General features: G+C 38.2%; 5 protein-coding genes across 11 annotated transcripts; 1 reads left to right on the top strand and 4 right to left on the bottom strand.

Annotated features, from left to right (window-relative positions):
• Window positions 1-31: 31 nt before the first annotated feature.
• On the bottom strand, window positions 32-1,781 carry LOC110845656 (piggyBac transposable element-derived protein 4). Its single transcript, XM_022092113.1, has 3 exons — window positions 1,676-1,781; window positions 1,548-1,598; window positions 32-1,428 (listed from the first exon to the last, which is right to left on the bottom strand). The coding sequence occupies exons 1-3, from the start codon at window positions 1,779-1,781 to the stop codon at window positions 32-34; spliced, it is 1,554 nt and encodes a 517-aa protein (XP_021947805.1).
• A 1,231-nt stretch (window positions 1,782-3,012) lies between these two features.
• Window positions 3,013-4,041, bottom strand: LOC118434980 (zinc finger protein CKR1-like). The gene is made up of 3 exons (XM_035849857.1): window positions 3,785-4,041; window positions 3,534-3,711; window positions 3,013-3,436 (listed from the first exon to the last, which is right to left on the bottom strand). The coding sequence occupies exons 1-3, from the start codon at window positions 4,008-4,010 to the stop codon at window positions 3,097-3,099; spliced, it is 744 nt and encodes a 247-aa protein (XP_035705750.1). The 5' UTR covers window positions 4,011-4,041; the 3' UTR covers window positions 3,013-3,096.
• Window positions 4,042-4,408: 367 nt separating this feature from the next.
• On the top strand, window positions 4,409-12,819 carry LOC110846303 (UDP-N-acetylglucosamine--peptide N-acetylglucosaminyltransferase 110 kDa subunit). Of its 7 annotated transcripts, none has more exons than XM_035849851.1 (14): window positions 4,409-5,919; window positions 6,008-6,141; window positions 6,297-6,510; window positions 6,605-6,763; window positions 6,841-7,122; window positions 7,225-7,551; window positions 7,624-7,701; window positions 7,772-7,993; window positions 8,062-8,438; window positions 8,507-8,895; window positions 8,972-9,141; window positions 9,216-9,713; window positions 9,815-10,048; window positions 10,123-12,799. In XM_035849851.1, the coding sequence occupies exons 3-10, from the start codon at window positions 6,328-6,330 to the stop codon at window positions 8,589-8,591; spliced, it is 1,713 nt and encodes a 570-aa protein (XP_035705744.1). In that variant the 5' UTR covers window positions 4,409-5,919; window positions 6,008-6,141; window positions 6,297-6,327; the 3' UTR covers window positions 8,592-8,895; window positions 8,972-9,141; window positions 9,216-9,713; window positions 9,815-10,048; window positions 10,123-12,799. The 7 variants fall into 7 exon arrangements, with proteins under 7 accessions (XP_035705744.1, XP_021948693.1, XP_021948696.1 ...); XM_022093001.2 differs by having other exon boundaries at window positions 6,087-6,141; XM_022093004.2 differs by having other exon boundaries at window positions 6,087-6,141; window positions 6,302-6,510.
• Window positions 12,177-13,342, bottom strand: LOC110847187 (DNA-binding protein SMUBP-2). Its single transcript, XM_035849858.1, has 4 exons — window positions 13,201-13,342; window positions 12,893-13,111; window positions 12,613-12,771; window positions 12,177-12,529 (listed from the first exon to the last, which is right to left on the bottom strand). Exons 2-4 carry the CDS (start codon window positions 13,073-13,075, stop codon window positions 12,266-12,268), a joined length of 606 nt encoding a protein of 201 aa, XP_035705751.1. The 5' UTR covers window positions 13,076-13,111; window positions 13,201-13,342; the 3' UTR covers window positions 12,177-12,265.
• Window positions 13,343-15,162: 1,820 nt separating this feature from the next.
• LOC118434978 lies at window positions 15,163-21,680 on the bottom strand. Its single transcript, XM_035849845.1, has 16 exons — window positions 21,567-21,680; window positions 21,357-21,500; window positions 21,072-21,291; window positions 20,661-20,984; window positions 20,499-20,579; window positions 20,190-20,414; window positions 19,722-20,104; window positions 19,466-19,649; window positions 19,179-19,395; window positions 18,914-19,087; window positions 18,335-18,844; window positions 18,017-18,259; window positions 15,965-17,921; window positions 15,704-15,823; window positions 15,376-15,555; window positions 15,163-15,253 (listed from the first exon to the last, which is right to left on the bottom strand). Exons 3-13 carry the CDS (start codon window positions 21,108-21,110, stop codon window positions 17,458-17,460), a joined length of 2,844 nt encoding a protein of 947 aa, XP_035705738.1. The 5' UTR covers window positions 21,111-21,291; window positions 21,357-21,500; window positions 21,567-21,680; the 3' UTR covers window positions 15,163-15,253; window positions 15,376-15,555; window positions 15,704-15,823; window positions 15,965-17,457.
• Window positions 21,681-22,414: the final 734 nt, after the last annotated feature.

Raw genomic sequence — 22,414 nt, forward strand, 5'->3', positions numbered from 1 at the left:
TGTCAAGTTAGAAATTCTGCTTTGGAAATTATCAGGAATTTTTTTTCGTTTTCAAACTTAAACTGAGCCTTAATCTATTCTGTTGATCGGTAGGGCTTATTGTCGCAGTAATTTGTACTGGTTGGATTGATCCAATGATTTGTCGAATAAGGTTAAGACGAAATCCCAAAAATTTGGCCTTGGTACCAACGTGAAATGACTTGTAGATGACAAAAGAGTTGAATATACAAAGATCGACCAAGTAGAAGAAAAGAGTCCGGTACCACTTCATTGATTTTCGTCGAATATTGTAGTACTTCTTCATCATGTCACTGTAATCAATTCCTCGAGCGAATTTATTATAGTCCAATACAGTTCTGGGTTTAATAATTTCTCCACCACCATAACGCTGCGGGAGGGATTCCATTGAATGGTCATGGCATGTTGAGATCATGGCGACAACCTTCTTATCCCTCCAATATTCTGTCATTACTCCCTGACAAGATTTGATGATAACTTCTCCCGGTTTCATTTTGTTTGGACCGCGCGCTGGTGGTGGGTCCGTGTGCTTCCGGTTTTTGCGAAGCGTGCCGCAAATATAAGTTTGTTTCTCCAGAAGGTATTTCGCCAACACCGGGCTTGTGAAGTAGTTGTCACAATATAGATGGTAAAACTTGTTTAAATACGGCTCCAGTAATTTCAGGACGATCGCACCACCGTATCCAAACGTTTTGATATCAGGAAGAATTTGATTATCTTTTCCAACATAAATCATACTATTGAGGAGGAATCCTGTGGCTTCGTCCACTATCGAAAAAATTTTAATTCCGAATCGTGACCTCTTACTAGGGATGTATTGTTTAAATGATAATCTTCCCTTATACAGCATAAGACTTTCATCAATGGACAAGTTCTTGTGAGCCCGGAGAGTTTTCTGAAAGTTATTCATGCAAAGGTCCCATATTGTACCAATTTTTTGCAACTTACTTCCACTTGGTCTGGTGTTGTCCGAAAAATGTAAATATTTCAAAATTTCGAAGTAACGGTCTTGTTTCATGATCTTCGAAATGATGGGATATTGCAGAAGGGGATCCTTAGACCAGTACTGCTTCATTTCTGGTAGTCGGTTGACTCCCATTAGCATTCTCACTGCTAAAAATTTCAGCAACTCTTGTTCATTGAGTTCTTGCCAGCTACTCCATCGACGAGTGCAACAATCTCCCGTCTGGTCTGCGAATGCATTTGTTTGGGTAACTACTTCGTGTTGAATTTCGTTGGTAAAAAGTTTGAGGAAAAGCTCCATTTCCGTTCCTGAAAATGGGAGTCTCCAGCCGCTTCGAGTGTCGTCAAAATCAATGACGTGTGCTTTAAAATTAGGATCAGTTAGCCATTGCCAAGGCGCAGTGGATGCAGTTAATCCAGATGGAGTCTCAGCAGTGAACGCTAGGTCTTACATTCAGTCATGTTACTGTTTGAAATTCAAATGTGGAAGTAAAATTAAAATTTCATACCATCAGAAGCTTAGGCAGGATCAGGAGAGCGATCGTCTTCCTCCTCCCCGGAGTCACTTTTATCACTCATTTCTTCGCTTTCCATGTCGCGAGAGCTGAAAGGTGGACCTGAAAATTCGGATTTTTGGCATACACACATAGTATTTGATATAAGATGACAATTTTTAAAAGTTCACACTATTTACTATTTTGGCAATCCTCGTCACTGCTGAGGGGAGTTTCATCGTCAATGTCTGCAAACATGTCGGGCGACCCCACTTCTTCCAAATCAATATCTCTATCCATCAGCATGTTGTATTAGTAATTTTCTTCATTTGGGTCCATTTTTGGAAGTATTTGTTGATTTTCGAGAATGTGTGAATTTATTTGCAATTTATTCTAAGAATTTTATTTTTTTGCCAATGTGTTTTGCCGTTTCCCGAATCAAGTAAATAATTTTTACCACGGAAATATCCGTTGTCCCGTACCTGACATGGAAACATGACAACGTGAAAAGCCGTTGACCCCGAAGGAAGACACATTTTGTACGAACGGCTTTTCACGTTATCCCGAATTAAAGCAAAAACGACAAAACGTGTTTAAATAATAAATAAATGGAGTCATGCATAAATAAATGGAGTCAATATATCTGCCCAATTTTTTCGCCTGTCCGGTAACGGACGCCTTACGAAGATCCCACTCCCCCAATTAAGATCGGACGCCCCTCCTTGTCAAGGTCTATTCATTCTGAGATAATATTCAGATCCAAACGATTCGTAATCTCCATATGGAACCAAGAAAGGCTGTGGATTATTATATGCAAATTTGCAAACATCGCTCCAGCGGAAATATGTCCAAATGTGTCACGGTCGAGTTGACACTAACCCTTTAACGAGGATAATTAACTACAAGAAATTGCATTAATTCGGGCACATTAAAAGTGTGTTGTGGTCATGGTGCGGGAGGAGGAATTCACCAGTTTTCACAAAACTCGAAAAAACTGTAAGATTCCAAATTTAACACTGTGTAATATAGGGAATTTTCCACATTTTCGGCAAGAAAATGCTAAAATTTAATATTTGGTTGGCATAGGAGAAATCCTCAAAATTATGACCGATTTCACTCCGCGGAGGGAAAAATGTGAAAATCTATGACCTCTGATAAACGACAATTGTCGTCCTCCCGCATAATCACCAAATTTTCCTGTACGACAATTGTCGTCGTCCCGCAGTAATGCTATTTCTATGAGGACGACAATTGTCCTCCTTCCGAATTAAAGGGTTAAGACCAAGATCCTTGCAGAACCCCCGTTTGCATTTTACACTAGTAACTTTCACACTAATAATTTGTACAGGAAATGATTCGATTTGTTTACAATGGCAATAATCAGGATGGTTTTTATTATCCATGCGTAGTAAATAAACCTTATATTACAGTCCATTTTGTTTTATTCAGGTAGTGCCCTTCTTTTCGTCGATATCCATGCATGTATTGATAAAATAGTCAGTTTTCACTGAAAACTTGTCAGCCATCTTTAAGAAACTTCAGAGTTGAACAGTAATATTTATTTAATATTAAATTGAGTTAGACATAGTAGGTACATCAGTTCATATATTTACTATCTATGCTAATTATACACGGGTCCATGAACGATGGAATAAAGAGATGTGGTTCTGGTGGCCTGCACTTGACCTTCTTCTTTAAAGGCGTCTGGGAATATCCCGGTTCTCACCATGGCGGCTGCAGTCACGTCGAGCAAATGCACCTGCTGTTTTATTGCTTCTTCCAAATATTCAATCCAAGGGCGGAATAAAGATATCGCGTCGAGGTTGGATCGATTACCCAAAGAATCCAAACGGAGGCGATGATAAGCTTTTGCCCAATCAACCAGTTTAAACGTTTTGAATATTACAGAAAAGGCAACCGCGTTGTCGGTATCCAACTCAACTCCATTATCGACTGCATGTCTGCAAATAAATTTATTATCAACTACACGTCAAGGTTCCATGTTTGCAACAACTTCACGTCTAGTTCATTATGCAATACAAAATACAGAAAACCTACCTTGGTGTGCAAGCCGTTTTTGACTTTAGATTTACTAGAGACTTGTCTCTTGTCGTGTTGGATTTGACTTGACTTGCTGCACGGTTGAGTCGTGCATATTTAGTAAAGTGTATGCTTTTTGCAACATAATCGCCTTCGTATTTTGCTGGGACAAAAAACACGCGGAACAGATCGTCATCTGTAATTAAACATATTGTTAATCTCGCTATATTATCCAACACCGTCTTAACACAACTACACGTCTAGTTCACCTTTTTTGTCTTGTTCCGTCAGTGGTCTTCGTACCACATGACCTTTAGCATCAGGGGCCAATATCATGGTCCCAACGGGGGTCACACTGCCTATGGATACGTCCTCGGGAGGTTTAATTCCTTCATGACGTCGTTCGTCATGGCTCAGATGGCTGCGTCTTTTAAAACTTCGTCCACAATCTGGGTAACCACATGTATATGGCCTCTGGCCCGAGTGTACTAGCATATGCCTGCTAAGATCTGCGGGACGTTTGAATGGTTTGGAACATTCCGGGCAAGGGTGTTCTGCAATCTTCCTCTTCTTATTTCCCCTGTTTGATTTAATTCAACACGTTTAGAATTAAATTTACTTCACGTCAATCTAATCATGTTAAAACTAACAAAAACTTACCTTGTGTCGGTAGGATCATTGCAATTTATGCAAACGCACGGTTTCCGTTCTGTTTTATTTTCAGTTGGTCGTTCATTCTTCACTTTCAAAATATCTTCAGCCGAGGCTATCGGAACACTGTACTGTTTGCTACGAGTTTGTGGAATGCTCGTTTGCATCGAACTCATGGCTTGCTTAATGCTGGCTATTTTTCGTTCATACTTTCTACTCTTTGCATTTGCTATTTTGGTTTTCTGTGTTAGGAGATCCAGCTTTTTTTGTTTTTCTTCTATCTGGAGGTGTATCGGCAATGGCGTCGATGTGGGTGCGGTGCGCATCACTGAAACAAAACAGTAAGGTTTTATTTTGTTATTGGAACAATATTTGTATACTATGGTGTGACAACCAAACTTTGTTCGGTAGTTATTTGGTAAACCTTGAGCCGCCGATATGGGTGATCGGCCACTCCTTCGTACATGTATTTGGACCAGCCGACGGTCGGTGTCGGCCACTCCAGAGTGGATATACATGTGACACATATGTTATGTTTATAATCAGGCATGATTGAGTAGTTGGGTTATTCACATGTTGACATTTTGTAACAATTTACGTTACATTATTTACGTTATTCCATTATTAACTACACGTCAAGTATTTTAACATACATCTATTGCCGACGCCCAGCTATTAAAATGGCTGAAATACATATGCGAGCCTTATCCGCTCTTTTTACCTGAAGCCAATTCATCCAGCTCATCGTCCGAACTCTCCTCCGATGTGGAACTATCAATTTCTGTGCTGGATGATAGCATTTCGATGTTGACTGATCCAGGCGATGCTACACACGTTAAATATTATGCAAATAAATTAATATGTAAACGAATAAAAATATACTCAAGCTCGTTTGCCTTGCTCACCTATCGGTTCCTTTTCAGCATGTTGTTTTGCATTTTTAGGAATTACTACTCGTCTACGTGACGAGCTTGTAATTTCCCGTTTCGAATATTCTGGCGTGTTCGCTGATGAAAAACCAAAAAATAATTGCGAATTAGTTAACAGTTTATAATCCTTTCATATTATTCTGCATTATTAGAAATTTATAAAACACATCTTACAATTATCTGATTCTTCATTCGATGATGATGATGACGATGACTCAGTGTTGGGAACATATTCCGAATCTTCATCCGAATATTCGGAATCGTCATCTTTTTTTCGTTTGGGCATTTTCTATGTAAATATAATTTAATTGATAATAAATTATAGTACAACAATACTACACGTCAAGTTCACACATCAATTGCAAATAAATAATCACTAAATTAAACTTACCTGTTACGTTGAAGAATTACTTTTAAAATCTCAAACCTGCTTGATTGTAACAACACAAACTTCAAGCTGAAGAACTAATTGTGATTAATGATAAATTAAATGAATGAAACATTCGAAAATATTTGCAAAATAATATTTCACAGTCTTTCTTTTGAGTTTCACTGTGCATCTGGGGCTCACACAAAGCACAGGTCTTAACTTGAGCGAGCCCACCACTTTTAGTGGTTGTCTGCTTGATTCGTCCTTTCTCCTCTGTCTCACAAACAACCGCCAACTGCCTTCGATGTTGCGTATATTTTACATAACCAACAAAGCAAGAGTTTTACAAAGTAGCTGTGTTTAAATGCAGAACACATATCAAAAGTCCTTAAAATTATAAAAGTGATGTAAGCTTGACGTGTAGTTGTGAATAAAGAGTTTCTCATATTCGCAAGTAAGTATACATTATCTTTGCATAAATTTATATATTAATTTAAAACTCTTATTTCTTGTAATTGCACATAAATTATATTGCTTTTTAGAATGGTTTTATGACTTTCACAACTAATCGTCTACTTCCTTTGCACACAACCAATTAAGTAGTGCGACGTTTTATTATAGTTCTGTTGTCATCCAAGGATTAGAATTCTGGACTAATTCGCCGTAACTTCAAAAGGTAACCAAGACACTACACAAATGGGTAACACTTGCATAAATATCCAGACAACAATTTTCTAAAAATTATCCACATTTTCGATTTCACTGTGTTCCTCTACATATATTTCGATTCCATTTTTACAATTGTTATACCTATTTGAACATGACGACTAGGACAGAGCAGAACACGCGAAGGAAGAAAGCTATGAAGGAAGGGGAGCACATTCGTGAACTGATTGCGGATGGAAGGCTAGTGGACGCCCGTGATGCTGCCAATGATTTCTTATCCACGTTCCGTGATGAACCCTTCATGTCCAGCTTACTGCTGTGTATAAAATCTGATCTTGCCGAATGGGGCGATGAATATGACCAGCTACGGGAACGGGTGGTAAACAGTTTGTTACATACATTCAACCCAGATAATTTGTCGATGATGATAATCCACACGGACATGTACAAAAAATGTTTATCTTATTTTGCAGAAAAATCACTTCCGAATGGTCCTAATGGGCGGCTGTCTGACTCCCCGTGATGTGTGTGGACTTTTCGATGATTGGAAATTTTTATTTAATGGACTGTTCGATGGGGAGGATATTCTTCTTTTGACACGCGCTTACTGGGTGTACCCCGATATTCAAGAGGTTACATTTTATTAATTACTAATTTACTTGACGTGTAGTATATCCTTTTATTTTTTATTCCTTGCTACTTTTTGTAGGAAAATGACCTCGCCAAAAACCAACCGCCACGAGTGAGCAGAAAACGTGCTGTCAAACAGCTCAAGAAAAATTTAAAGATTGGTTACATGTCTTCGTTCTATAATCATCCCCTTGGTCAACTGTTTTGTGGAATACCGAACGGACACGATAAACAAACTTGCACCGTAATCGGGCTGTATACTTGTATGACGCAGAATGGAACATATCGTACTCATACTGCAGAAGATGAACATGTCCTTGGGATTATTGAAGATGGATGCGACAACTTTTATGAAATAAAAGTGATTTTTTCTTGCTTGACGTGTAGTTTTTCTATGCTTAATTTAATCTGATTTCTGATTGCCCCAACAAAAACTCTTCATGTTCTGTTCATGTGTATGCAGGAAAAGACTGCTGCTAAAATTGCCAAAACCATAAAAAATCTCGGGTTGGACGTTCTTGTGGCATTGGATGGAATAATGAGTGATGGACGCCTCGATATCTTGCAGTATAATGTGGCACCTGTCACATGCACCGTCCTTGGTTTCCCTTGTACTACGGGTTGTCCATACGTAAATTACTTTGTCGTTGATGACATTGTATGCAACCCTAGTCATGTCGTGTCGAAATTTTCCGAACGTCTTGCATTTATGTCCACTTCTTGCTACGTGGGGTCTCATGCTACTTTACACACCCATCTTTCCTATGTTCATCGTGTCGAGACTGCATTGGTTAGTTAATAATTAACGCGTTGGTAATGATTTGGACATGCAATAAGTCATCTTTCTGTATACCCAAATTAGGGAGAAAAATTTGTTATGAGTGCCTCTTTCATCATGCCGGGTATATTCAAATCGAAGCGAGGAGTTTCTGCATGTTGGGTAATACAAGTAAATTAAATTAATATGTAAGCTTCACGTCTAGTTTAATTTCTGTTTATTTATTGCGTAGAACTTTCTGAAAGAACGCCACAACAGCGGTGTCACCAACTTGTTTGGACACAAAATTTATGATGGCTCTTCTAGGCATTACCCGCTGTACTCTACGACAATTCTGGATGGAATAACACTTACAGCTAGATTCCACTATAGTTTGCCAGAAGGAAATGTTGTATTTGCAACGTTTAATGCAATTTGGAAGATTGATCATGAGTTATTTTCTATCTGGATGCGGGTAAGAAATGATATTTGCCTTCATCCAGTATGAATTATGTAAACTTGTAAGTATTCTCATTTATATAGATCCTTGATAATGTCCCCTCGTCTGTTTTATGGATCAACACAAACAGTGAGAACGACACTATAACAAGTAATTTAAGGACGGCTGCGGGACCTGCCCTCATGGACCGGCTCTTTTTTACCCCTGGCGTTGGTCACGAGGAACATGTTCGCAGAGGATCTCTTGTTGATGTATTTTTGGATACGCGTGTCTGCAACGGACACACAACATCACTCAACGCATTGTGGACCGGTAGTGTCATTGTGGCGTTCCCAGGAAAGGAATTTCACAACCGAGTTACTTGTACTCTCCTCCATGCACTCCGATTGCAATGTTTATGCTGTCGTTCGGTTGAAGAATACGAGCAGACCGCAATTTTACTGGGACTTCACACCAACAAGTATGATATTTTTTATTCGCAATATGATTCACGTCAAGTTTGTCATTCTTTTTCTACCTAAACTTCAGAATCGAGTTCATCCAGAGAGAAATGCAAGAGCGGAAGCTCCGATCTACCGTTTTCGACACTAAACAATTCGCACCTGAATTGTAGGACCTTTTAAGGGAAATGCTCAAATGTCGTGAATCCAATCCTACCAACTCGGATGCTTGGGATGATGTGCATTCAGAAGCTGATGGAGAGGAAATTCTGGAACTAATTGAACTGATTGATTTGGAAACTTTGAACAGTTACACGTCAAGTACACGAAAGATTTCTTCACCAACTTACTCATCCGTCGTTGTGGAGGAGCCAGTTGCTTCGTGTTCTTCTCATCCTGTTCCATCCTCACCGACACCACGTGGTCAACCCCCCATCGATCAGGGACACACTGGAAGAATTTACCCTGTTTATAACCGTAATGCATTCATATCCATCCTTCAAATTTCGACATTTTGTTCTTTATGTTTGATTTTTTTTAATTCTTAAAATAGTTCCCACCGTTAATGACCTCGACAAACATGAGTTATACGTTGGGCAGCGTTGTGTCAACATCGCCTGGATTGAACTGCATCAATTCACGTGTTTCAAAGAATGGAGAATGATTATGATTCTCTCTACATTGGACCGCTTATGGCACTTCAGTTCATGGATCGCTTGTTGAGTAATCTATACACATCATCTTGATAATTATATAGGCTTCTCGTTTACTTTACGTCTAGTTTATTATTTGTACAGAATATCTGTCTTTTGGGATTCCAATATTTCCGAAGCACAAGACTGACTATCATGCATTTTTTGAAAAGCGAAAGACATTCCGCAATTACAGCTGGACTCAGTATCGCTGGATGGCAGAAAAATTGTGGCCAAATGAAAATGGACTGATTGAGGCTGATGAAGAACCAGCAAATGTTATTCAGACTGGTCGAGAAAATCGCAAAACTGATAAAGTCAAATGCTTCCAATGTGCAATCTATGATCAATCAAAAGTTTTTGTATCTACCTTACTTGAGAAACATGTCCCACGCACTCACCTTTGGAATAGTAATGGGAGCTACCGATGCTGTCCTAATTGTGGTATCCCATTGGAATTATTCGAAGGTGACGAAGAAACTGATGAGCACATTCAAAGTCATCCAGCCGCCTCTCATGCCAACGAATCGTATCTTGCGGATGACAACAACATGGATTTGGCATTTGACGAAAGATTCTGCAATTTTCCCGTCAATCTCGAAGGTCCATACATATGTAATTGTTTCTATTATGTCACCATATAAAAGAAATGCGTTTTTGATATTTTACCACATATTACTTTATCTATTGTTATTCATTATTAGGTGAGAATCCTTTGAAACGAGAATTGGAGTTGTATAATTCAGCAGCGTCAAACGAAGGAAAAAACCCTAAATATCACGGGCAAGGGAAATGGATGTTCCAGCGTGGTCAAAAAATGCAGACCTTCATATGGATAAAAGATGCATTCGAGCGCAGTATCAATTGGATGAAGGACAATGTGTGTAAGACAGCTGCGTCTGGAGCTATTGTGTTCCAGTTTTCAAAACTGTTGAATCGTAGGTTTTTATGAGTTTATGACAAACTAGACGTGAAAATGTTCATTTTAATTGAAACGTTTTCTTGTTTGTAGTGAACCTTTTGAGCCCATCATGCCCTCGGTTTCAAAACTTGGGAAACATGAACCCGGAGATTCGTACAAACTTATGCAAGACGAACATGAAATTCGACTTTCGTTCATCTTACGAATTCATGTGTCGCATTTTTAACGACGAAGGAAAGGTCCAGGATGAGAATGGTTTATGGAAAACAAGAGAGTCGTTCAAGGCTGGGTCGACCCTGTGCAAAATTTGTGGAACTGAAATGGGAGGAGGATACAAGAACATACATCAAGCCATGAAGAAAGATCACCTGCAAATAGATGTGGGTCCATCATGCAAATGGTGTAATTTGACATTTGGAGAACAATTGGGAGAGAACTTGGAGCAAATCAGAAATGCACACATGAAAAAACATGGACAACTTGCATCATGGACCGAAATTATTTGGGATTACAATGGTCAATTCCCATCTTCAATCCATTACGAAATTAAGTTTAATGACTAATTACTACCTCACGGTTATTTATTTGTAACAAAATTACTGTATTATATAAAAGTATCAAAAAATCCTGCAAGCAATACATCAAACTCTAATTATAATAATAATAATAATAATAAGCCTTTATTATCCTCACTTACTATAACCAGTGAATACAACAATCGAAATTAGTTGGTATAGCGAGCTGGCATATTTTCATGGGCTGACATTAATAATTTAATGACATAATTTAATAACATAATTTAAAAACATATAATCACGTGTTCTTATTATAACTTTAAGATGGATTAGACGTGAAGTTTTTTATGTTGAGAAATCTACATATTTTTCCACTTTTGGACTGACCGATCTAGCCCGTCGGGCACTCCTACATAAGCCTTTGTAGCATAGATCGGCATATTATCGACCATCGACCATTGACCATCGACCATTTTCACCCGACCATCGACCATCGCCCATCGACCATGACCAATTTTTCGCGACCATCGACCATCGACCATGACCAATTTTTCGCGACCATCGACCATCGGCCATGACAAATTTCTTGCGACCATCGATTATCGACCATCGACCAACTGGTCAATTTTGCGACCATCGACCAACTGGTCGCAAAATCGACCAATGGTCGAGCGACCATGCCGATCTATGCTTTGTAGGCGCATTCTAAGAGTGTTTGGAATGACCGATCAAGCCCGTCGGTCACTAATTGTGAAAAAGTCACTAATTATGAAAACAAGTCGCTAATTATGAAAAAGTCACTAATTATGAAAACAAGTCACTAATTGTGAAAAAGTCAATAATTGTAAAAAAAGTCCCTAATTACAAAAAAAGTCACTACTTGAAAAAAAGTCACTAATTGAAAAAAAGTCACTAATTGAAAAAAAGTCCCTAATTACAAAAAAAGTCCCTAATTACAAAAAAGTCCCTAATTACAAAAAAAATCATTAATAGAAAAATATTCTCGTCATTTTGTGGATTCTCCTCACTTTGTCCAACAACAACATCACTCCCACTGACTCTATAACATAAAACAATAACAATAACATTAAAAATACAAAAACATCAAGTTTTCATCAAAAGGAGTTGTCAAATGTAGTGTAGAGTGATATATCATCAAAGATCAAAGTTTACTTACATATTATTACATTCGGTCTGTATGATTTCATTTATTTTTCCAGTATCGTCCGTCGGGATAACACGAGTGGATAGAGTTGTGCAACTGCTTCATTGTTTTCACTGAAAAATTTAAAAAAATCAATAATGATGAAAAAGTCAAGAATTGTAAAAAGTCAAGAATTGTAAAAAGTCAAGAATTGTAAAAAGTCAAGAATTGTAAAAAAAGTCAAGAATTGTACATATTTTTCCACTTTTGGACTGACCGATCAAGCCCGTCGGTCACTCCCCTAATGGTTGGATAAGCCTGACTAACATTATTCTTAGTTGTGCTCGTCTTGTTATTATGCGTGTGTGTGTAATCGTGAACGTATGCGAATTTTTAAATACAAAATACGAAAGGATTGCATTTTTTTAGAGGATATTTTATTCAATCAATAAATGTTAAATAAATTAACAAAAACATAGTAAGTCGGATAATTAGTTGATGCATTTGAATAAAAAAGATATTACGAATACAAAACAACAACATTCGTACAACAGAATGAATACAAATGAAACAATTACAGATTCAGATCAGACAGTTTAGGACAGTGGTGTACCAACTTGCACAACTTTTTGAAGTGCTGCAAATGACTTCTTCGAAAGAACTCAGTATTCCAGACGATAAACAAAAATTCTTGAGCTCTGGAGAGGGCCACATTAATACGGTTGATGCTGTTTAGGAAACCTACACTAGCTTTCGGGGACGTATTGCTCCGGACAAATGAAATGATGACCACCCGATTCTCTCGTCCTTGAAAGGCATCAACGTTCCGTATATCACTCTAGATTTACCACAAGTGTAACGTGCATTTGGTTTATTAGGTTATTTAAAATTTTGAGTTTTCTATACGTCAAGTTGTATTACCTTGCAGGGCATGGCCCGTAATAATTCCTGCCTCTGCATCTCGTAGAACGTGAGAATCGTAATGTCCTCAGAAGGGATGCCTTTGTCCAGAAGTGTCTGAACTAGACGTGAAACTTCATTTACTTCCCCAATGTTATAATATCCATTCGTTATTGGTTCCTGTGAATATAAAACGCAAAAATTAAAATCTATTCGTGATACAAGTTATTCGTCAATCTGAATTCCATATTTTCATAATCACTTTGATAAACTCACGTTGATAAACTTATTGGTTGCTTACATTTTTCTCAAAAAACTTGTGATCTAAGATAACAATTCTGCTACCTCCAGTTGCGTTCAGTAATTCTCCGTAGTTTGGTCGCACTTTCCTTTCCAGCACAACTTTTGCATCGATGAGCTTGTCTTCATACGTCAATTTCGAATCTCTGGATGCATGCGATGCTGCTCTAAGAGTGTCCTCCATGGCGGCATGCAGGGATAGGCTTTTTGGTCATCAGAACTAAAAAAATATGAACTTGATTTACTTGCAAAAAAACAAGTTTGACTTGCATAAGTTATTAATTATGTTTTTTTTAAGTTTAAACATACCTGTCACCCATTCCTGGCAACATGTCAATCAAGGACAAGTGGAGGCCGGCTGTAGAGGCGGCGTACGACAGTATAGTTGCAGAAAGCTGCATTGGATCTCCAGCAAAAATAATCCGCGATGGTGACAAGGTGAGCATGTGCATAGTTTGTGGTTGATTAAGCTGACTTGCTTCATCGAGAACTACTGTTGTAATTCCTCCTTTTTCTGCAGTTGAAGCCAAACGCTGATCCGCAACACAGCCAACTGTTGAGACGTAAATGTTGAACTCCTTCATTATTTCATGCTCCAACTGAGAAATGTGGAAATCCAGCGCCATTATCTGTGCTTCAGTCAAAAGATACTCTGTTTTGTCAGCAACATCTGTAAAGACATCAAACAAATATTAACTAGACGTGAAGTTGTTTTATAATATGGTGTATTGAAAATATGTTTTTATGAATCCGATTACTTTTTCTTATCTCGTCCAAATCCTTGATACTTTCATCGTTCAGCCATTTGTCAGACTTTCGCACTAGATCGTGCAACACAGGGAAGTGGTGTCCTTTGGAGGCATCTAATTATGAATAAATTAACAATTCAGCATTATTATTTCATGTCACGAAAGGTTTACAATTTGAAGAAACAACAAGGCTGATTATCGTCCATATTTTACGAGTAGTTTTAGTTTATGCAGGAAAAGTTACACGTCAAGTCAATCAAGTAAACTTACCAACTCCATTATCCAGAAAACTCCTTGCTTTGGTTCTTGAAAAGATGCGGAGTGCTTTGCAGGGAACCAAAAGTTCACTTAAAAGATTGTTAAGGGCAATGGACAACCCATCCGCTGCATAGTTGGATGGAGCACATAAAACAACCGCTCCAGCTTCTTTAACAGCCAATACAATTGCTATAGCTGCCAAGGTACGTGTTTTCCCAGTTCCTGGGGGTCCTTGACAAACGCTGACGGCAAATGATTCAGCTCGTGTCAAAGCCAATTTCTAAAAGAAACATAAATATATATATTCATAATTTGTGTATGTGATGAGAAGAACAAATAAGAAATAAAGAACGTACTTGTTCCTTATTCAGGGTTTTTGTCAATCCTCCAAGTTGGCATATGTTTCGGGGTGTCTGCCATTCCCGATTAATCAACGCACCACGGTCTTCGATCCTCCAACTGTTGTTGCTTGTATCCCTTCCTGGATCAAGGAGAATGTTGAGCAGTCTGCACTTGTCCAGAGATTGCTTCTTCCACTTGTTCAAAGATCTTTTCATTGCGTCATACTCGCACTTGTTGGGTTTTGGGGTGAGGTCTACAATTTCATTTTTCTCCAATCGTCTGCTTGATCCAGGTCTTGTAATCCTGATGATTACTTGTAACTCGTCTTCATGAAGCAGTCGCATTCCGTGAATCGTACATTTTGCCTCTTGAAGTGGACCTGGTCGCCGTGAGTCCTACAAATAAAGATAATATTTCATATTTTTAGAAACTTGTATCAATATGCGACATTTTTCAAGTTTATGACCGGATGGAACAAGAAAATGAACAGTTTGGAGTGACCGATCATGGGCATCGGTCATTCCAACTTGCATTTATTCAACAACTACACGTCAAGCTTTTTAAATTTGTATGTACTACAATCGAATCAATTGTGTAATGAATAGTGACTTACCTTCCATCTCATGGTGCACTTTGTAATGGCTTTGCTGTTCTCCCTGTTCCAAACACCATGTGGAATTATTCCCAGTTTAATTGCAAAAACATTGTATGGATTTCCATGCGGGTTAGGCAAGATATCGACGAGGACACAATCAATGATTGTTGCTCTTGTTGTATTTTGAGCCCCGAATCTCATGGCGGAAAATCTCCATTCTTCTTGAAGTAAGGGATAGACAATTGTTGCATACTCCGTGGGGTTGAGATAAACTTGTTTAACTGGTTAATGATGAATCATAAGATCTGAATATTTGTCATTTTTTCGTTTGTCCGGCATCAGTCTCGTGAAACATTCATGAACTTGTTTTTCTGGCTCTTCGTGGGCTTGGTAAATCCAGTGATAGGCGAAATCTGGGCTGAAATATCGAGGAAGGGATTAATATTTACACCAAAAATAAATACTGCTGAATTCTTTCACATAAAAAATATGCGTAGATTATTTTACAAAAAAATTACAAAAAATTAAAACACTTCTTACCCTGATCCAGTATAATCGCAATTACAACGTCCCGCAATAGAGACAAGTTGCAAGTTAACCCCGATTAATCTGAATGGGAATTTACACCTCCAGCAGAAACTGTCTAACTGATCGAGAAAATCACGATTCAGTATATAGCAACGGAAAGACCGGATACAACGTCAGTGAACACGTTGACATCTATCGATATCCCATTATACGGCGACACGAATAGTGTAAAAAGTAGAAAAAAACTTGTTAGATATATGTAGAACATGAACATGAATTATGCCAATTATCATCAAGCAGACAACTGTTAAAAAAACTATTAAAAAGTATTAAAACTTACCGTCGGGATGTAATTCTTCAAGTTGGGATTTCAATTCGGCCCTGGTTATCCCACGGGGCAAATTTGTAAGAAAAACGGAGCTCACCGACATTTTTAATTAATGGAGAACTACACGTCAAGCTAGAAAAAAATATCAACATTAAATGTAGGCACAAATAAAACAGTGGAACTTCCGAAAGTAATAAAAACACAAGAAATATACTCGTGTAGTTATCTTATCACTTTATATGAACAATTAAATTAAATTTTGAAATTAATTACCTTAATTTTTGTAGAACAGATAATATTCGTTGTGTTGTTGTTGAGAGTGTGGCTGGTGCGCAGTGGGACGAGCGAGTTCCTTCTTCTCCGACACCTCACGAGTGAATGAGTAGGATGCGGAGAAGCCGAACCCAGCCGAGCAGGGAAACCAAGCCACGCCAACGTTATCTATATGAAATTTTGTCTGGTTGGCGTGGTTTATTTTTAGAACATATAAATATATACCAATATGACATATATGAGATTTTTTATTATATAGCGTTTCCTACTTAATGAAAATGACATTATATATTGAAATTAAGCATTTTTTAATGAAATGTGTACATGATGGTTAATTAGTTCATGTTACTGGGCTTTTCATCTTTCATCAAATAAAGGGCAGGATTTACAATTTTGCTACAACAATTTAAAAATTATCTTGCACGCAGGATTTAAATTAATTTAATAATTATGCAGTTTAACAGTGCTTGGAATGACCGATACCCATGATCGGTCACTCCATAAGTGGTTAGACCGATCTATGCTCCTCATAAAGACCGACTGATGATCTAAATAAAACATCTTGACGTGTAGCTTATGCATAATTTACAAACAGGTATCAATAAGTGTTATGTTTATTTGAATATAATAAGAATAAAGTCATCATCATTTCCCCCAAACTAATACATAGGCAGAGTGGCTTTATTAGTTGCTCAATCAAGTTATGTACATAGTATCGGCAAGACGTATTTAAGCACGATTTACGATTAATTTGTGTTATTTTAGTTTTTGAAAAATAAGCCAAACAATTTATAAGGACACCTCATATTGAGTGACGATTACATCTGCGTCACTTTCTTGAGCATCAATAATAGTCTCAGTCCCCTTAGTTTGACGACCGCTGCTCGGAAACGATTTAATCTAGGCATCTGACCTTCTAACCCTTGAACCTATGCACAAATACCTTTGCAATGACACATTATTCATACACATAGCACGAGTAGTTGGAAAGAAACTTGAATCAGAAAATCAAGAAAATAGCATGCATGCAAATTCTCTTTGAATGTCCCGTTCGTTTGACGACCGCTGCTCGGAAACGATTTAATCTAGGCATCTGACCTTCTAACCCTCTAAGCTATGCACAAATACCTTTGCAATGACACATTATTCATACACATAGCACGAGTAGTTGGAAAGAAACTTGAATCAGAAAATCAAGAAAATAGCATGCATGCAAATTCTCTTTGAATGTCCCGTTCGTTTGACGACCGCTGCTCGGAAACGATTTAATCTAGGCATCTGACCTTCTAACCCTTGAACCTATGCACAAATATAATAAGAATAAAGTCATCATCATTTCCCCCAAACTAATACATACGACAGAGTGGCTTTATTAGTTGTTCAATCAAGTTATGTACATAGTATCGGCAAGACGTATTTAGGCACAATAAATTTTGTATGATGTTTACGATTAATTTGTGTAATTTTAGTTTTTGAGAAATAAGCCAAACAATTTATAGGGACACCTCATATTGAGTGACGATTACATCTGCGTCACATTCTTGAGCATCAATAATAGTCTCGGTCCAGCCCATCATTTCAAGGTGCATTTGTTCATGGGAGTGTCTGATCAATTCCGTATCCAATGAGGGTTTGAAAACAAAGTTACAAGCTTGACATTTTTCTGCGTTATCAACGTGGTGATGCTCGTTGAGTTTTTTCCTAACATCCTTCTGACGAACGGTGGGAAAGTCCTCCCTGCATAGTTTGCAGAAAGCTTGGCCGGGGACAATGGATTTGTGGGTTACCCAATGCATCTCATTCATATCTCCAGGTCCGTCGTCAAACAATTTGAGAAGATAGTCGTACGAGTCTTTCTGGGCAAACCGGAGGTGAGTTTTGCAGTAAAGTTTTCTGACCTCGCCATCCATTTTTTCGAGATCCTTCATAATTGGGCAACCGATTGTGTTAAGATTCACTGGAAAGAAGAAAACCATTAGTTTTCAAGTGATTAAATAAACTAGACGTGAAGCAATTTAAATAATCTCTATTTAAATAATAATTTGTACATACAATGCAGCAAAGAAAAGAATTGGTGGACAACATGGCCCGACGCTGCTACTTCGCCAATATTCCTTTTCATCCATTCCAACACTTGCTCCAGTCCGTCATAAAGCCATACAAATGTTAACATTTTTTTACCTCGACAGTATCTCGAGGAACCGTCGGAAAAAAGCTTATCGTCACCAAGCGTGGTTCCGGGCTGGTGGTAGCGAGCCAACTCTCGCTGAACGTAATCTGAACTGTCCACATTATCTAATACAATTTTTAAAAACTTCACGTCAAGTCTAAAGTTCTATGCACATATAAATTGGATTGTTCCTTACAAACCTGTAAAGTTTGGTTGGAAGGGATGATGTTGGGTATGTTCGCCATCAATGTTGCCAGTTTCATTAACATCCAGATATGTTTCGGATGCATTTGCAATAAAATTAGCTTGATGTGCTTCCATGTGGGAAACTCGATTGCTGTCCGAAGTGAAGCAAATTTCGGGGAAGCCACAATAACGGCATTGTGGGCATTCTTTTTGATTGTTTGTTCTTCCCTTCCAAGTATGAAAATCTGGGGCGTGCACATCACGAATCGAAGTGATGAGACGAAAAAGTCCAGAAACACACAATAAACATTTTTCAGTCTTCTTCCTATCTGCATCATTCATGTCCGATTTAAGCGGATGAGACTTGACTGGTTCGGTCATCTTTCCATCATTTCCGATCATCGGGCGAACAAAAAAGTATTGGTCAGCGTCCATCTGTAATAGCCCGTCAGAACAACCAAAAAAGTTTTCCCAGCAATTTTTTGCAAGCTTTGGTATCTTCGGTAGTCCGTGTTGCATGTACACTACGTTGAACAATAGCATGTAATAATAATAATTTAATGAACTTGACGTGTAGTAATGTTGAAACATACAACAAAATCTAGCTACAAACTGGGACGCCTGAAGAGGACCAATACATAAATCGTCAAAGTATGACTCCAAATGAGATTTGACACAAAATTTCACTGCAGTCTCTATCCAGGCAACATTAACGACACGCTGTCCGATATAGATCTCATCATAATCTCTTTCAGCATCGTTTGGGACTAAAATTAGTAATAAATAACTTGACGTGAAGCAGTAAATAAATAAAAATGAACTCTCGGAATATTTCGTAAATAAATGCATAAATCATACGCGAATATGACGGATAGATCCGTGGAAACTGTAGGACCCGCATGGGATGATCTACGATTTGAATCATTGGGTTCACATGTTCATCAACCTCCATGTAAGATGAACTCGCCCGAATGGATAAAACTTGGTGTTGTAAAGAGGACGATACTTGTTCTGGATTTTCTGATGATGCACCAATTAAATTCGTAACCCAATTCCTATCCAGTTCAGCAAACAACTATGACATAGAATAAAAATACACTGTAATTATTTTAAAATCAATTAATGAAAACACAGACGATACCCACCTTCCAGTCTTGTGGCGTTTCCAGTGGCTCAAGTTCTCTCCACTTTTCAGGATTATTGGGGTGCTCCATAAACTCTTCAAAGGCTCTTTCCAGCAAGATTTCTAATTCATAGGAAAACTGCTTCACGTCGAATAAGGATGATTCATTCTTCCGATGAAGAATGGTTTTACGCAGTTCGGTTAAGCTGTAAATAGACAAATAATGCCGAATGACTAATATTGAAATAAACTACACGTCAAGCGCACTATAAACTTACACGTGTGGGTTATTTCCCAATAGAATTCCCATTTTCAAATACTCATCAGTAGAATGAGTAATTAAGCAGGGAATTTCCAAAACTGTGTTCAATGACGCTGCCACACGAGATTGAAAAGTATTCCCAAGCATGCAGAGGACAGGACAGCCGAGGTAAATGGTATCCAGGCTGCACGTGTGTCCATTATATGTCAACGGATCCAAAACCAGGTCCACAAGACACGAGCGGCGAAGATATAATTCTTTACTAGAGAAAGAATTATCAGACATGATGAGGCGATTTTTGTCTAATCCTTTGCTCGTCATGAAATTTTCCATCCCTGGTCGGGCCGCTCCAGGGTACTGAGAAATCCATAGAACGGATTTTGGGACTGCGAGCATGATCTTTAAAAAAGTACAAAAGAAGAATAAACACGAAATAAATTAATGTATTTATATCATTATAATTTTCAACTGATTATTAACATACTTTACACCATAGCTCGAACGTTTCAAAAGTATGTTTCGCATGGGTGTTGAAACTCGAAAGAACAATTGCGTTTTCATCCAATCCAAATTGCACTCTAGTGGTGGCCACCATATCTCCCAAATCCTCGTGTCCCGATTTCACCAAATTATTGTTGATTTTTAATCCGTTCCAGATGACATGATCCCTTAGACAGAGACACTCTTTTTCATCATCATGTAGCATGTCCTAGAGAAAGAATCAAATTAAAAAACATACACACTGTGTTTCAAATAATAATTTGTGGAAATTTAGATATGTACACATAATTACCCATATGCTATCCGCACAAGACGACAAGGAAAATACACTTGGAATAGGATAAGCCCCATGAAGAACAATGACGGTTCCTTCCTGTGTATTTTTGATCAAAAAATGCAAAACAAATATTTTAAAAAACTAGACGTGAAAAATTGATTATAATTAGATAATTACCTTTGTCTTTGTTCTCAACTCATGGCGTAAATGGGGGAACTGATCGGCGTGGTCGCCAATAAAGTACGTTTTACTGATAAATGCACGCTTCTCAGTGAACCAGTTTCTGCTGTCTACTATTCCTGCGAGAATAGGATCTACGAAAATGTACTGCAGACCTTTATTGCCACAAGTTCCAGGATGAGCGAGCCAATTAATCTGGACCTTGGCAGGGCGGTAAGGAAAGGCGCATCCCCTTGAACCATTTGCTGGTCCAATCAAATCAACCAAAAAATCCAGATCCAAGTCCTTGATGGCGTTGAATGTGACCTCTGGCGCTACATCCTATAGTATGTTGAGTTTGATTTAGTTAACAAGAGTTTAAAATAACCAACACCTTCACGTCAAGCTCATATGTATGTATGTACTTACGACATCAGGTAAGTCCACCATTTTGGTCATTTTCCTCATGTCGGCCTTGCAAACATCGTCCTTGTGACTTATTCCTTGAGACAAATTTGTCTCTGTCAAGGCACCTCAGTAAACCCCGTGTTAGATAAGTTGTGGAATGGCAGCCCCACGCACCAGCCAAAAATCCAATCTTATATTTTTCGGGTTTTTTAGATAGGGCAAAGAAAGTTCGAATCGGAATCTGCAAAATATGCACACATTTTTTGATAAAATAATTCACAGTAATTTGAACACATGAACGCATACATTTTCATCAAGAGGTTCGCCAGAATTATATACTTCGGCGGATCTTTTTAGAAGCATCGCATCAAGTTTCATATAACACATATTCCAAGCGTCCAGTTCTCCTGGAGGCACTCCCATCTCCAGATCATTTTTCACGAACCCCTCCTGTACACGAGTAGTCAATAATTAAATAAACAAAACGTTGCACAGCTGTGTAGTATAAGTGCATACCCATTTTTCAGTGTCTTCGGCATAACTCTCGTCGAAGCAGCACATGTGTAATTGTACCCTCATTCTGTACCGGAATATGCGATCCTGAATAATTTGAGGAATTTTTTCGGCTAGTTTCAGCACACGTAGTCCTACAGCCATCTTCTTAGAATTGTCTCTATCACGAAATTCTTCCTCCCACTTCTGAATGACCATGTCCTCTGGGGATGAGGAGCTGGACTTGGATTGGCGAATGATGGTTTTCAGCCAGGACAACCACTTCACGTCAAAATCCTCCATGTTTCTCAAGTTTCACAAAACCTGGAAATGAAGTCTAATTGTGTTATTTTTTTGGGGGGGGGGGGAAGGGAGGAGGGAATAGTTTGTCAAAAAATTCAAAGCAAAAAATTACTTATTAGTAGGAGCGCAAAGAGAAGAGTAAAAACATTTAGCCACATGCGAAGACGAGCAGAGAAAATTTTCCAATTCAGACTTTTTGTCTTGTTCAAAAACAACAACTTCACGTCAAGACAGTTTTATGTTTCCATGAGAATAATTAATATCACTTTATCAATAAAATTAATAAGTTTGAAACAAATGTTAAAGTTAATGAGACTGACGTCTGAATTAAATATGTGGAAATGCGTGAATTTTGTACGACTCAAGTAAGCAAACTGCGAGTTGAGCCGTCAAGCAGGCAAGCAGGCGAAGAGAAAAAACTCAAGTCGGAACCTGTTAAGTGTGAGAGCTGGAACTGCACTATAAAATCGCACCCTTCTGCTCTCGACTTCCATGAAGCATCGGACGTTCTTCACAATTTTTTTACAAATTTACCTAATTAATTACTTTATTTGACTTACGATCACCAT

The sequence above is a fragment of the Folsomia candida genome, unplaced genomic scaffold (genome assembly GCF_002217175.1).
Source record: "Folsomia candida strain VU population unplaced genomic scaffold, ASM221717v1 Fcan01_Sc003, whole genome shotgun sequence".
Taxonomy (NCBI): domain Eukaryota; kingdom Metazoa; phylum Arthropoda; class Collembola; order Entomobryomorpha; family Isotomidae; genus Folsomia; species Folsomia candida.